Here is a 14,454-nt window from a genome sequence, read left to right on the forward strand (position 1 = left end):
GTGCACACAAAAACAAGCCTTGTTTGATTTGTCTCAAAATGGCCGCTTGTCCTCATCGTCGGTACGGCACAATAACACCACAATCACACAAATGGAAGCGTTATGTAGCATTGTAGCCTATTTATGCGCAAGAAAAAGGTTTATTCATTTCTTTAAAAAAAAAAAAATGTTATTCATGTACATTTGATTGATTGTCAACACTGATCATAATCATACAAACCTTAACCTTAATTATAATAAAAAAATACAATAAAAACTATTTGGAAAATGATACAATAAAACATTTACTGCACATCCAAGTTAAATCTAAACTAGTTATTAGAAAAAAAATATTAGTACTACTTAACTGTATTGCATCATACAAAGCAAAAACGTTCTCTTTTTGGCTTAAGACCGTTTATTTTAATTATGTTCATGAAAACTTTTGCACATTTCACAGCTTTATATATTGTCACTGTTTCAGCTACACGTGTCCACTTATGTCCTTATTTCGCGTTAGCTTGACTAATTATTGTTTCTTTGTTCACACTTCAACATGATTCATATGTGATGATACTTCTCGTTCAAATCCTTTCGCTGATGACGAATCGCACGACATCCGGGTTCTGATAGGCTGTCGTCTCACCTTCGGCGCGTGATGGCGATGTGCGCGTGCGTGTACAACGGCACTGCTATTGGCCGTCGCGGTCGTGACCGCGCACGGCGGGTCCCGGGAGCGTGCATAAAGCTTGGCCGCCGCTCGCGCCACGGAAGAACCCACCCGGACTGACAAGAGCCCCCCTTCGCGGCTCGACGGAAGCTCTTGCGCGCAACTATGGACACGCGTGCGCGGCTGCTGGTTCTTCTTGTGTTCGTGCTGCTACCCGCGAGCTTGCGCGTCTGCGCCTCGGAACCGTCGCGTGACGTCACGGACAAGCACGCGCGGAACTGGAAACGGCGCCTGACCCTGCAGAGCACAGGTGGGAGCGACAAACACGACCATTGGTGGCAATTGCAAGTTGTTGTTGTTGTTGGTTTTTTTTGTTTTTTGTTTTGTTTTGCAACAACCTCAATTCTTCCCACTAAACAACTCCCAGCGCAGTTTTTGCTGTGTCGCAACTTCACAAAATCGGATTCACGTCGTAATGTTCTCCATCTGGGCTTCTCAAACTTGACACAGACTATCGCCAAAAAAGTACAACTTGGCTAAAAGTAGCACCATCATGACAGCATTAAAAATGGAGTGTTAGCAGGCCTCATCAAAAACCCAAGTCGTATCATATTTTTGGTCACAACGTGCACAGTTTAAAGAGTAGGGAGAAGCGGGGCTAGTTGTCTCACGGGTAAGTTGTCACATTGCAATTTTCTTGTCCACCAAAAGTGGAATACCTGTACCAGTTTTCTTCATATTAATGGTCAGGGGTTGTGTCCTTTGTGAGATGAGATGAGTGCCAGTTATCGGTTTTACACAACCCAAAGTCAAAAATGTCAACTTCATATATTTTGAAACGGGTGTCGTACAAATTCTAGCAGCCACTGCTCTCTTTTAAACTAACTTTCAACCAGAGCAAGAATTGGTCAACATGGTCGTTTTGGGGCAACTTGTCTCAGTCATTTTGGGGTTTGTCGTCGTCACATATGCAAAGAATGCGCCACAGACAAAAGCAACTCTGGCAACTCAGCTCACGTATGCCAGAATTGTTCGTCTGAAGAGTGAGGAAATTAATTTGCCGTCTTCTGTTTCATTGTTTAAAGATGGATTTTCCAGTTGCAACGGCAGGACGACCACATGTCGGGGCTGGCTTAAGTGTCACGATCGACCATGCATTATTAACTCAAATGCTTAATTTTTTTTCAATTCAATTGAATCTCAAATTTGCAGTTTAAGCGAAGCAAAACAGGCATTTGAGGCTCAGAGCTTCGACTTTCATCTATTTCATCGTATTTTATGTTAAAGTTTGCTCAATTACTGTAACATTTTCAAGATCAATGATAAACAAACAAAAAACAGGAAAACAAGGATAATTTTGTCCTTGTTTTATTTAGTGACATCTTACCCCATATGGTGTGACAACTTACCCCTTGGTTGGGCAACATGTCACATGATCACTTCCTCTATTTGATGGCTTATAACTCTGCACTGACACAAAGTATGGACATGACATAAATACAAAAAGTATACCTACGACTTTGGTCTTTCATCTGGTACACATTTTGTGTATATATGATGTATTGATTCAAAGAAATATAAAAAAGTCGAACACTCGCTCTTCAGAAAAGGAAAATCTTCGGCGATTCGATGTCAAATCAAGTGCGGCAAAATGAAAGTTGAAAAACAGTTTGAAATGAAATGTATTGTTCTAAACCTTTAAATACAACTGAACAGTACTTAAGCAGTGATGCTTACACGCACCACTAGAGGGAGCCAGCATATGCCAATTGGACACCCGCGCTTCTATGGAACATCACAATGACGTCATCGTACTCTGCTGACGGACGTCTTTTAGCAGCAAATGTCCCGGGCCGCCGCTAATGTGCACTGCGTCCCCCCCCCGCGCTCAGCGGACATCCAGAACTGCCTGGCGAGCGCCGGCGACGCCGGCTGCGGGACCTTTCAGTGCTTCAACAACAACTCATGCCAGATGGACGGTCTTCATGGCATCTGCGTCACGCTGCTGCAGCACGCCGGACGATACCACGCGCAGGTGACGTGCACGCGCTTTGGTTTGCCGTTTTGTGGAAAAATTGTTGCCGCTCGCTTCGCTATTGACGCTGCGGTGCGTTCTCAGGGCAAGTGGCAAGTGAAGGAGTCGCTCCGCTGCCTGTCTTCGGGCCTTCGGCAGCGTCTGAGCTGCGTGAGTCGACGCTGCGCCGCCGTCAAGGATCTGCTGTCGGCGCTGCAGAGGGAATGTTTCGCCAAACACCAGCTGTGTGTCGCCCTGCGGGACCACGAGGACACCCTGGGGAGCCTGGTCCACTTCCACCTGCTCTTCCCGCCGGGGTGAGTCCTCATTTCCCAAATCACTCCACAGCTGCTATTTCGTCGGTTGGCCACAAAAGCAGCTTTGTGGTGCGTTAGCGCCACCAAGTGATATCGTCGGTCCACTGCAAGGAAACGCTCGCAGAAAATTTTCAAGCCCAATTTTTGTATTAAATTCCCATTTACTTTTTTTTATTTTTTATAATTTTAGCACAAAGCTACCAAATAAAACTTGTATGACACATATGTATTAGTCTAATAAAGCCTATTTATTTGAAATGCATAATCCTCAGGTTTATGTAACCTAAAACATAAAAATGTAAAAAATGGCAAAAAAAAATGACATAAGTTTTTTTCACATTTTATTTATCGTGTATAAGTAACCTGATTATTATGCAATTCAAACAATATACACCCTCAGAAATATTTGTCATTTTTTTACATGACAAATTCCCATTTACTTAAAAATAATACTAATTTTAACACAAACCTACCAAATCAAATAATACATATTCATTAGTCTAATAAAGCCTATCTGTTTGAAATGCATAATCCTCAGGTTTATGTATTTAGTATTAAGTATAATTTACTCTAAATTAATAATAATGAGAGTATTCAAAATACATAAAGTACCAGTATATTGTTTGTATATTTATTTATTTATTTTTTGCATTTTTTAATTTGTTTTTTTTTTACATTTTTATGTTTTTGGAATTAAACTGAATGCAGACATCCCAAAATCGTTAAAAAAAAAAGTCATTATACTTTAGTAATACTAAATACATAAACCTGAGGAATATGCATTTCAAATAATTAATAAATAATTAGTCTGTTAGACTAGTGAATATATATATCATATAAGTTTTTTTTGGGTAGCATTGTGTTAAAATTATCAACAACAACAAAAAAAAGTAATTGGGAATTTGTCATGTAAAAAAAAAAAAAGACATAAATCTTAAGTTAGGCTTGAAATATTTCTGTGAGTGAAGTGCCGGCAGCTGAATGTCGTGACATGCGCTACGGGGGTCATATCTCTTTTTTTTTTTTGCTCCGCCAGGCCGCACGCCGAGCTCATCAACTTCCTGTTGACGTGCGGCGACAACGTGGGTGCGTGGGTCAGGCGCCGTTTGCAGGCGCAATGCCGGGAACACTGGGGGGCGCTGTGCGGCAGCCTGGGCAACACCTGCAACCGCAATGACACCGCCGCCGCCTCCAGTGCCGCGCCAACCACAGCTGGACAGTTGACGCCGGATGACGTCACCACCTCGTGATGTCACTTTTGTTTTCGTCATTGTTGCCGTAGGAACATCTACCTCACGAGCTGCTCACAATGTTGGGCTTTTGGGCGACATTTCAAGATGAAACATTAAGTTGAACTAAATTAAGTTGCAGTTCAACTTCATTTGCCCTCATGTGAACTTTTAAATGTTCAACTGTTCAGTGTTTTGCAACTTGTTTGACCAACTTGTTTTTCGCTTAACAAGGAGCTAATTACAAAAATTCCGATAGGGATTCTGCCTGGCGATCATGAGACCAAGACGACTGAGCAATCCAAAAGTGCAAGGCCTCAAACAAGAAATAGCAACTCAGATGAGAAAGACTGGAGGAGTCACAGAAAGGCAGACGTGGACAAATTTTGGAAATGAAAACCTGCTGGGAATTTTGCTTTTGTGCTCCTTGTGCAAGAAGTACGGAAACAAACAGTTGGACATTGAAAAGGTTAAATGAATTTGACCTAGAAAGGTTAAAGGGCATTTTAAGTTAATTCTGAAATTTGACCCAAACTCAATATCACGACTTCTTAATTGGTGTCGTGCGGCTTCCACATATTTTCTTTATTTTTGCAGTATTTTATGGGCAACTTTGTACGAGTCTTTTCAATGTTCTCCGTTTTTTTTTTAAATACAAGTTTGTGAATTTGATATCGCATCTTTGATCTGGCGCCACCTGCTGGAGTGTTGAGGAAGTGCGTCATACTTTCATTACTTAAAAAAAAAAGCTTTTATCGAATATCCTGTGATGTGATAATCAGTCAACAAGTGTATTTCAACATGGATATTTTTTCATTGACGATTTAAAAAATATACAAAACGAGGTTGGCTTTAAGTGTGTTGAACTCGGTGATACTTCATCGTGATTTTTAGCAGTCAAAAAGTTTTTAGTCAACATCGGCCATGATCTCAAAAGTTCTAGCAAGTAAGGTGTTAGTGACCTTTATTCCTTTCTGAGATTTGCTTTATTTGTCCAGATAGCAAACAAACTTTCAAACTTTATTTCCAGCAAGTCACTTTTCACAGAAATCTTTATAAACTATACATGCATTACATGTACACTGTGGCTGAAAACTCATGTACTTTTCGAATTAATTTATTTTTACAGGTCATTTCAAATAATTACAGAATAATTGAGAAAAGGGTCCATGAAAACTCCCGAGAAAAGAAGGATGTAATTATGCACGATAAAATAAGGTAGCGCAGAAACAAAACTAGAAAGGAAGGAAGGAGGGAAGGATGCAAGGAACCATGAATAAAATGGGTCTGAAGAAAGGATGGCGCAAGGAGGGAGGAAGGAGGGAGGAAGCTGGAACAAAGAAAGGAACAAAGAAAGGATGGAAGTTCAAACAGCAAGAGTAAAAAGCTAATCTAAAAAAAAAAAGATGCCACCTGAACAAAACTGTACAATCAAAATAACTTTTTGGAAGTCTTCACCTGCTTTTAGCCTGCCGTGTGGGCGTATTATAGCTCATATATTTGTTCTAATAACAATCTTGAAAAATAATTGCTCGAGATTGTACGTCGAAGAGATCGGCAGGTGCCGACGTCGCGATGACGTCGCGGTGACGTTGCGGTGACGTCTCCGTCTCAAGCGGGCCAGAAAAGCTCGTGCGGCGGCGTTGAGCGTGCGTGCGCGTGCTGGCGGTGTGCGGGACCCTGCGGGAGTCGGAGGAGCGTGTTCGTGCGTGGGCGCGAAGATGCTGAACATGTGGAAGGTTCGCGAGTTGGTGGACAAAGCGTAAGTACCAGTGGCCCGTTAACAAGCTAAGCTAAGCCAAGCGAAAGCCGGCTGGCGGCCGTGACGTCACGCCCGTAGACTCAGCTGTTAGCCGCCGCTAGCTGGCTAGCTGCCATCCGACTGTCGCCTTTTGCAAGAACGAAACGTCTTTCGGGGCGCAGTTTCCTACTTTGGCGCAAGGGAGGTTAGCTTAGCTGGCTTGAACTAGTGCCCCCCTGTTGTGAATGAGATGCCAGCTCGCCCCGGCCGGCAACACGCACAGCTAGCAGCTAGCTAATTGCGCTAGCTTGGATGCGGCCGTTATCTGCTGCGGGAGCATCACGCCCTTTTCTGGCCCGCCCGCTCAAGTCTCTTGCAACTGCACAAAAAAAGAGCAACAAATGTAGCGTCTCCATCACGCTGTCCTGAACTTTCAAGTGCAAGCGAGGCCCTTGATCGCCCCCCCCCCCCCCCCCCCCCGGCTCAGTACACAAAGAGCTCGTTGACAAAGCCCGTACACACACACACGAGCAAAAGTCATCCTCCCTACAAGGCCAAATTGCATAATAATGAAATAATCGAAAAGGACAGTTACGAAAATCAAAAATGTTCTTACCTGCAACGCACACTCTGTCCAGTCTAGCTGTTTAAATGGAAATGTGTGCAACCTGTGCGTGCATTGAATGAGAATTTGTGTGTACACAAAATGCACACCTTTTACACACACACACGCGCGTGTGTGCCGCTTGCTGGTTATCGTGGCGTGTTTATGTTGTTCATGTTTGTCTGTGTGCATGTGTGTGTGTGTGTGTGTGTGTGTACGCATCACCAGTACCAACGTGGTGATGAACTACTCTGAAATAGAGTCCAAGGTGAGAGAAGCCACCAACGACGACCCGTGGGGGCCTTCTGGCCAGCTGATGGGAGAAATTGCCAAGTATGTACAGCACACACACCTCCTTACACACACACGCACGTTCGTATAGCTGATGGTGTGTGTGTGTGTGTGTGTGTGTGTGTGTGTGTGTGTGTGTGTGCGTGTGCGTGTGCGTGTGTGCGTGCGCGCGAGCAGGTCCACCTTCATGTACGAGCAGTTCCCCGAGGTGATGAACATGCTGTGGACCAGGATGCTGAAAGACAACAAGAAGAACTGGAGGCGTGTCTACAAGGTGAGATATTCCGCATTGCTTAAGTGATCCGCATTTCCTGCCGAATTGACAATATCCAGTTGTTGTTGTCACGGCAGGCGTTGCTGCTGCTGGCCTACTTGATCAGGAACGGATCGGAGCGAGTGGTGACCAGCGCGCGAGAACACATCTACGACCTGAGATCGCTGGAGAACTACCACTTCATGGGTCAGCACCGAATCCTTCTCCCCCCCCCCCCGCAGACCCCGTACCGCCGCTCTCTTCCGTCTTTTGAAACATGTGCCTTGGACAGACGAGAACGGCAAAGAGCAAGGCATTAACGTGCGACAGAAGGTGAAAGAGACGGTGGAGTTTGTCCAGGATGACGAGCGACTCCGGGACGAGCGCAAGAAAGCAAAGAAGAACAAGGACAAATACATCGGGGTCTCCTCGGACAGCATGGGAGGAAGCGTGAAGAACTGTGAGTTGGCAAGCGATGGCCACAAGGGGGCCGCTCCATTCGCACTTTTAACCCCCCCCCCCCCCACACACACACACATTTTTTTTTATTGACAATAATATGTTATATGCAGCCCCACTAATCTAAATATTGTATTCTGGTTAATATTGCATTAGTGGAATATGAGTGAAGCAGAAAAATCCAGCCATTTTGATCACTATATATTTCTGTCGAGTGAAGATGACATCACAGTTGGCGACGACCAATCACAGCTCACCTGTTTGTTTGTTTTAAGCTGAGCTGTGATTGGTTGTTTCCTAAGACCTGAGCAACTATGACGTCAAAATGGCCGCCCACTGAGATGGATAAAATCGGCAGAATTCTAAAAATGTAATATTAATCACAATGTCATGTTTAGACCAGTGAGGTCACGTATTTTAAAATTTTTGATATAACATATTAATGTTTCAGGTTGACTTCCTCTTGAATCCATTTGCTCCCAAAGATGTATTTATAAGGTTTTTTTTAAAATGTTTTTTTGTTATGCTAGAGCATCCAGAAGGCTTTGAATGGTTGAAGCAATGGTAGTTATTACAAAAACGGCCAGCAGGTGGCAGCAGAGTATGAGAGCTCAACCAGGGCCATGCTACAAAAATCTCAGATTTGTGAATAATGATGAAACTTAGCTATATTCTAATGCTAATTGCTGATGAAAGAAGAGACTTTAATCCTTCTTTTGGTAGGTTTTATAGCAACAGAGCACAATATTCTGTGGGCCTTGCAAAATCAGTCAAAATCCAGCAAAACAGCCGGGAGCGAAGGGGGTTGCTTTAGTGAAAATGGCTGGGAGTGAATGAGTTGGCAGTTTTCCAATGTAGCACTTGCTTGCGCCGCTCACAAAAATCCCCAGAGTTGTCTGACCCGAACATGACCCAATTTCCTTGTGTGTCCGCGCGCAGCATGTGAGCTGGAACGCAGCAAATGGGAGGAAGACTGGGACAAGAGCCGGGCGGCGTTCCCCTTCAGCGAGAAGCTCGGCGAGATCGGCGAAAAGATCGGCAGCACCATCGACGACACCATCAGCAAGTTCCGCAAGAAGGAGCGAGACGACTCCCCGGACAGGAGCAGGTAGCTAGCTAGCTAGCGAGTGTGTGTGTGTGTGTGTCACTTTCCTGTGTCGCGGGGCGCCACGTCACGCCGCTCTTCCTGCCGTCGTGGTAGCGACAACGAGGAAGACCGGACGTCCAGGAACGGTCGTCCGGAAGCTCGTGAATTCAAAGACGAGGAGGAAACGGTCAGCGCAAAGATTGGCCACGTAACTCCGGCCACCGAGACCGCGACGAGCGCCACGCGCAAACGCGGCGCCGCCCCCGCCAACAAGTCTTTGGACCTCGGCGCCGCCGCCCGCTACACCGGAGACGAGAGTCCCGATGACGACCAGGTACATCGTCACCGTTTATATGTCGGAGACTTGAATACGCTTAAAGTTGCTGTCAAGGCTGCGTTCTGTTCGAAAGGGATTTTAAAAAAAAACTTTGTCGAGAACTCTCAAAGGTCCACGATATAAAAACCTCTGCAACAGAAGTCGGCAATTATTCGATGATGCCAAATTTTCCATTATGGTGGCCTGAACGGAGGTGCCAAGGTCACCTCGGCCCCGTTGCGTAACTGCACAACAACATGCTTGCTCAGTCATCTTACTTTTAAAGGGAATAACAACCTTCCATGAAATGCTGTTGATCATAAATGAAGCAAAAAGATCACATGATTAACGGCCGCGCTCGCCTGCATCTTATTGGCTCTTCTGTTCATCTATGGTGAGAAGAAAAAGGAAAAAAAACGTTCTATGCAGCCCCACGAGTCTAAATATGGTATTTTAGTATAATTAATATTGTGTTAGCGGAATATAAGTTAAGCAGCCAAATCCAGCAGTTTTATCAATATCAGAAGGCGGCCATTTTGTCACTTGCTGTCGACTGAAGATGACATCACAGTTGCTCAGGTAGCAACCAGTCACATCTCAGAAAACAGGTGAGCTGTGATTGGCCGTTCCCTGTGATGTCATTTTCAGTTGACAGCAGGTGGCAAAATGGCCGCCACCCTGAGATGGATAAAAACGTCTGGATTTTGCCGCTTAACTCGTATTCCACAAATGTAATATTCCTCAGAATGTCGTGTTTCGACGAGTGAGGTCACACATGACCTATTATTGTCAAGGACGGCCATGTTGAACCCCGCCTTCTCCCCTCTGTCTCGCTAGGTGTCGGGCAGGCGGCCCTCCGGCGGGGGTCTGGCCGACCTGCTTGTCATTGGCACGTCAGCCAATCAGAGCTCTGCTGCGGGTAAGGTTTTGAGTGCGTGTGTGCGTGTGTGTGTGTGCGTGTGTGTATCACTGTGTGTATGTCCAATCAGGGGGCGTCTCCACTGACCTCATCTGCGGCTTCGCCGACTTCACGTCTCCGGCAGCGTCCGCAAGCCTGCCCGCCTCCACTGGTAAACTTATTTTCGAGACTTTGTTTCTTCCTCGTTATTTTTCACAAGACAAATAAATCAACAGCGCCAGGATTCAGAATTTCCATTTTACCCAAATGCTGCCAAATTTGGCGTATTTGACAGATGGACAAGATTCAGTTCTGAAAATGTCGGCGCTACATTGCGCTACATGCTAGCATGTTGTGTATCATGTGACCAGCTGCGGCACCGGCCAACGGAAGTGCAGAATTTGGAGACTGGAGCACCTTCGCCAACCCTCCCACATTGTCGAGCTCCGCCTCCTCCCAGCCAATCGGCAGCTTGTTTGGCCCTCAGCCCGCCTCTGTCCCGCCCTCCGCTGAGCTCTTCGACCTGATGGGCGGGGTTAGCCAGCCGCCGGCCCTGAGCGGCTCGCAGAGTTTGACCTTCTCGCCCGTCGCCGCGGCAACCGTCCCGACCGTGCCGGCGTCTCGCTCCCAGCAGGTTTCCAGCCGTCCTCCATCTTGTGTTTCCATTTGTGGCTTTCTGTTGATGACGTGCATATTTTCGTATTTTCTGCGACGTCAGAGTCTGGGATGTTTGACATCTCGGTCGCCCGCCGGGCTCAAGCAAAAGGTCGGCGTCGGAGGTCAGGGGTCTTTAGGCGCCACCTGGTCCGACCCGTCGGTCAACATCAGCCTGGACTTCTTGTCGGCCGGCCTCAACCCCGCGAGGTCGCCGGCCACGCTCAACAACATCATGCAGCAGCAAGGTAACGGCGCCAGACACTTTCAAATGTGTTGTTTTGAATTGTTTGGCGCAGTTCGCAACTGGACGCTCTATGGCGAGCCTTAAAAAAAGAATCATTCATTTGATGTGTCACAAAAGTCAAAATTATTGACGTCAGCGTGACTGTTGTGCTAAACAAAAGTAATTTAAAAAAACAAAAAAAAAATTTTTTTTACTTTCACTTTTTTTATACTTTCACTTTTTTTTATACTTTTTGCACAAACCAATCCAATTCTACTCCTGATGCCGAAAAAAAGAAGAAAAAGCTTGGAATGATCTTTTTTTTGGGGGGGTGAACTTTTGGTGGGTTTGGTGCTTGCGCACAAGATTTTGCGGGTCGCCAAAGATCAGTTTGTCGAATGTGGCGAACTCGGTCTGCTTTACACTTAGTTGGAACATTTTGCAAAACCGCACATAAAAATCTCATGAATGCGTCGACGGTCATTCCGTGTCAAGTCGCGCACCCGAGCTCGGTTGGTACAAACCTGTAAATCGCTGTCTGTATATTCTGTTCCTGTCTGTCAGGATCTACACTTAAAAATAGAGTCGGTGTGCTATTTTTAGAGATATTGTCCCTGCGCTTGAATCGGCAGTTAAAACAGCAGCTGACCTACTTTGCAGACTTGGGAAATTATCCAAAATCGTACCGTATGCAAATGATGAGTTCACAGTGAAGGGGTTGAATGATCAACGTTTTTATTGGCTCAAAATATATTGATGAAAGGCGACAGTTGATTGGGTAACAATTAAGTGGTCTGAAAGAGGGCGTCCGGAATGCTCATTGTGTCCTGGAGCTTTATTTGGAGTGCCACGAAACTCTCAAAATGCATCGTCGCGTGATGGCAAATCAATTGAAATCCCACCAACACGAAACCTTTCCCAGATATGGCCGCCCTAATATATATGTATATATATATATATATATATATTGCATATATTGCATAAAAAGTCAAATCCACTTTTAAAGGGTTAATATCTTTTTTTCTTCTTCTTTTTTTTATAAAGTACACTTATGCAATTTTTAAGTGTGAATTCCAATAAACAGGGCCAGAATACTTAGTTCTAGCAATTTACAGGTGTGTGCCTACTGGATCCCAAAAGTGGGCGTGTCACCCAAACTTTGAAGGACCGAGCTCGGAAACCATTTGAGCTCGAAATTTGAAATTCTTTCATTTGACATTATAAGGTGCTAATAGAATTATTTTTTTTTAATCAGCACATTGAAGAGGTTCTGAGGATTTGCGTGAATTGGAATGGAATGTCGATCTTTTGAAAGCAATTTTGAACTTTTCCTCGTAATTCCAAAAGGCTCGTTTTGTTGCAAGCGTCAGCAAAAAAACACCACATTGACAGTGAAGCGCATCAAGGCGGAGGGAATGAGCAACAGTCAGTGTTGGCACAAAACCTTCAAGCCTCTACTAGAATAAGAAAGCCTCCTAGAACAACTGAACGTGTCCTGAGCAAGCACGAAGGCGTTTTGGGCCATCAGGGCTGAATGCGAGTGGTGACTCCTGTCCGCCATTGTGCATCTTTGCAGGCGCGCCTCCCGTCCACTTGCTGTCCAACAACTTCGGAGGTCTCGACCTCAACCTCGGTTCCACGCCGCCCATCGGACCTCTGGCCAATCCCGGCGTGACCTTGCCGCCCGTGCCGCCGTCGATGACTATGGGCGGGGCCGCTCCAGTCAGGATGGGGATCCCGGGGTTCGGGGTGGGAGCGCACCCCGCCATGATGAACCCGGCAAAGCGAGATGCCTTTTCTAACTTGGGCAACTTTGGACTTTGAAGGCGTGTGCGTGCGTGCGTGCGTGTTGAAGCGAGGCGAGCGTGACCCGCGTCCAAAGACGAGGCGGCGGATGGGTGACTTGCTCCTCAGCACGCCGTCTTTCCGCAGCTCCCGTGTTCCCTTTCCACGCATGTCCCAACAAGTTTGCCATTTTGGGCTTCCGGGTGAAATTTCAGGATGAAGCTAAAATGCACTTTAACCTTTTACAGGTCAGCTTGATTTGACCTTTTGAATGTTCAGTTGTCGAATGTTTCAGAACCTTTTGCACGACTTCCAAGGAGCTTAATGGCAAATTTTCCAAGAGGCATGGAGCGATAAATTACAAGAACTTTCTGTGACTCTTACAGTCAATTTCCTGGTTGAATTTTGCCTTTTGAAAGTCTTCATGGCACTGTCGACATTTTGAGAGACTGGAAGAGTCACAGAAAAGCCTTGGAAATGTGTTTGTTCCGAAATGTGAGCAGCACAAATTTATGGTTGTGACTTTGGCCGCTCCGCTCCTTGTTGTCAAAGGGCAATTTGTGCAAAAAAGTCCGGAAACAAAAACAGCTGGACGTGCGTTGAAAGGTTTTCAGGTCAAATCAATTTGCAAGCGTGTCGCTTGAGTGCTTCTCAAACTTTTGACGCCACAAAAAAAAATCCTCTCTCTGTGCCAGCAACATGTCCAACGTTAACATTCAGCCATTCATCAAAAAACATTTCAGAATTATTTTTAAGCCACTGTATCGTTTTGCAAGTTTACTAAAAAGCTATCTGAAAAAATGACCCAAAAATATTATATGCAAATGTATTGAGTTTACTGGATTGAAAAAAAAAAAACTGCGCACAGTGATTGTTTGCCACTAGAGGGAGCTAACGTACTTCGAGAATCACTGCTTGGTAGTGCATTGCCGCTCATTCCACCCTCAAGCCCATTCGCGCAAACTTTTTGAGTCGCGTATGAACTCAGGACAAACGTCCCGCCGACAACCACGCCATCTTCAACATGTACTCGTTTTTTTTTGTTTTTTTTTCAAATGTTTTCCCAACGTCCTGAGTTTACCTTGGCACAAGCCAGGGGCGCGGCCAAGGCCTTCACTTTGGAGCCACCATCTTCTCGCCATGGACTCGCACGCCTATGAGGGCCAAGCTCAACGTGCGTGTGTGTGCGTGTGCGTGTGCGTGTGAGCGATGAAGAAGCGTATGTGTGTGGTTAGGGGGGGGGGGGGGTGATAGGGGGTTACTTTGTTTGACGTGAGGGCACACAGCTAAGCCGAGCCTTTTGTGTGCTCCAAATGACCAAATCTTTATTTTGTTACTCTCAGAAACACGATTCCATAGATTTTTAGTTTAATATCTGCGTTACTCGTCTTCATACAGAGTTCTCCTCATGGAGGACGTTGTTGATTTTTGTTTTCTCCTTTTTCAGTAAAAGTCTGTTTCTTGCAATTGTGGACTACCTTTTGACATTCAATTAAATTATGTAAACCTCAATGAGTCGCAATGATCATTTTGACTTGAACGCTTTGTGGCAAGTCACAAAGTACACATTTTACTCTGTAGCAAATTTAGACTTTTACTATCTATAATGCTATGCGGATTTTGAAACTTAACCAGCCCGTACTTTATCAAAATCCACCTGTTACATTTTTTAATCTGCACATAGTCTATCTAGGATGACACAAAAAAAAATTAAAAGTCCCAGGTTGATTGAAAGAAAGCCAAGTGCACTTGAAATATTGATTGATTGAATGCCCCTTGGAGTCTTGAAAGTAACCAATTGGAAAAAGCAAGATATTCCCCATCCATAGATTTAAGAGAATGTTTTGATGTTGTTGGCCCCCCCCAAAAATAATTGGCGATCTTGTGCTATCTAATCAGCAGCTTCTGCCATTCAAAATCTTACTAATGTG

General features: G+C 45.1%; 2 protein-coding genes across 3 annotated transcripts; both read left to right on the forward strand.

Moving 5' to 3' along the window:
* The first annotated feature begins 689 nt into the window (after positions 1 to 689).
* On the forward strand, positions 690 to 5,053 carry stc2b (stanniocalcin 2b). Of its 2 annotated transcripts, XM_086098397.1 has the most exons (4): positions 690 to 959; positions 2,542 to 2,684; positions 2,769 to 2,980; positions 4,017 to 5,053. In XM_086098397.1, the coding sequence occupies exons 1-4, from the start codon at positions 815 to 817 to the stop codon at positions 4,228 to 4,230; spliced, it is 714 nt and encodes a 237-aa protein (XP_085954523.1). In that variant the 5' UTR covers positions 690 to 814; the 3' UTR covers positions 4,231 to 5,053. The 2 variants fall into 2 exon arrangements, with proteins under 2 accessions (XP_085954523.1, XP_085954522.1); XM_086098396.1 differs by having other exon boundaries at positions 2,542 to 2,980.
* A 736-nt stretch (positions 5,054 to 5,789) lies between these two features.
* LOC147161196 (clathrin interactor 1-like) lies at positions 5,790 to 13,759 on the forward strand. Its single transcript, XM_086057830.1, has 12 exons — positions 5,790 to 5,971; positions 6,783 to 6,887; positions 7,023 to 7,119; positions 7,197 to 7,305; positions 7,391 to 7,558; positions 8,497 to 8,665; positions 8,759 to 8,978; positions 9,798 to 9,879; positions 9,950 to 10,030; positions 10,230 to 10,492; positions 10,577 to 10,760; positions 12,315 to 13,759. The coding sequence occupies exons 1-12, from the start codon at positions 5,931 to 5,933 to the stop codon at positions 12,560 to 12,562; spliced, it is 1,767 nt and encodes a 588-aa protein (XP_085913956.1). The 5' UTR covers positions 5,790 to 5,930; the 3' UTR covers positions 12,563 to 13,759.
* Positions 13,760 to 14,454: the final 695 nt, after the last annotated feature.

This window comes from Leptonotus elevatus, chromosome 16, assembly GCF_054856555.1.
Source record: "Leptonotus elevatus isolate MCC_2025b chromosome 16, RoL_Lele_1.0, whole genome shotgun sequence".
Lineage (NCBI taxonomy): Eukaryota > Metazoa > Chordata > Actinopteri > Syngnathiformes > Syngnathidae > Leptonotus > Leptonotus elevatus.

Excerpts from the sequence above, each read along its gene's own strand:
- stc2b (XM_086098396.1), top strand. The coding sequence starts at position 815 with ATGGACACGCGTGCGCGGCTGCTGGTTCTTCTTGTGTTCGTGCTGCTA. Across the intron at positions 960-2,541 it reads CCTGACCCTGCAGAGCACAG|CGGACATCCAGAACTGCCTG; the intron begins GTGGGAGCGACA and ends CCCCGCGCTCAG. Across the intron at positions 2,981-4,016 it reads CACCTGCTCTTCCCGCCGGG|GCCGCACGCCGAGCTCATCA; the intron begins GTGAGTCCTCAT and ends TTGCTCCGCCAG.
- LOC147161196 (XM_086057830.1), top strand. The coding sequence starts at position 5,931 with ATGCTGAACATGTGGAAGGTTCGCGAGTTGGTGGACAAAGC. Across the intron at positions 5,972-6,782 it reads CGCGAGTTGGTGGACAAAGC|TACCAACGTGGTGATGAACT; the intron begins GTAAGTACCAGT and ends ACGCATCACCAG. Across the intron at positions 7,120-7,196 it reads ACTGGAGGCGTGTCTACAAG|GCGTTGCTGCTGCTGGCCTA; the intron begins GTGAGATATTCC and ends TTGTCACGGCAG.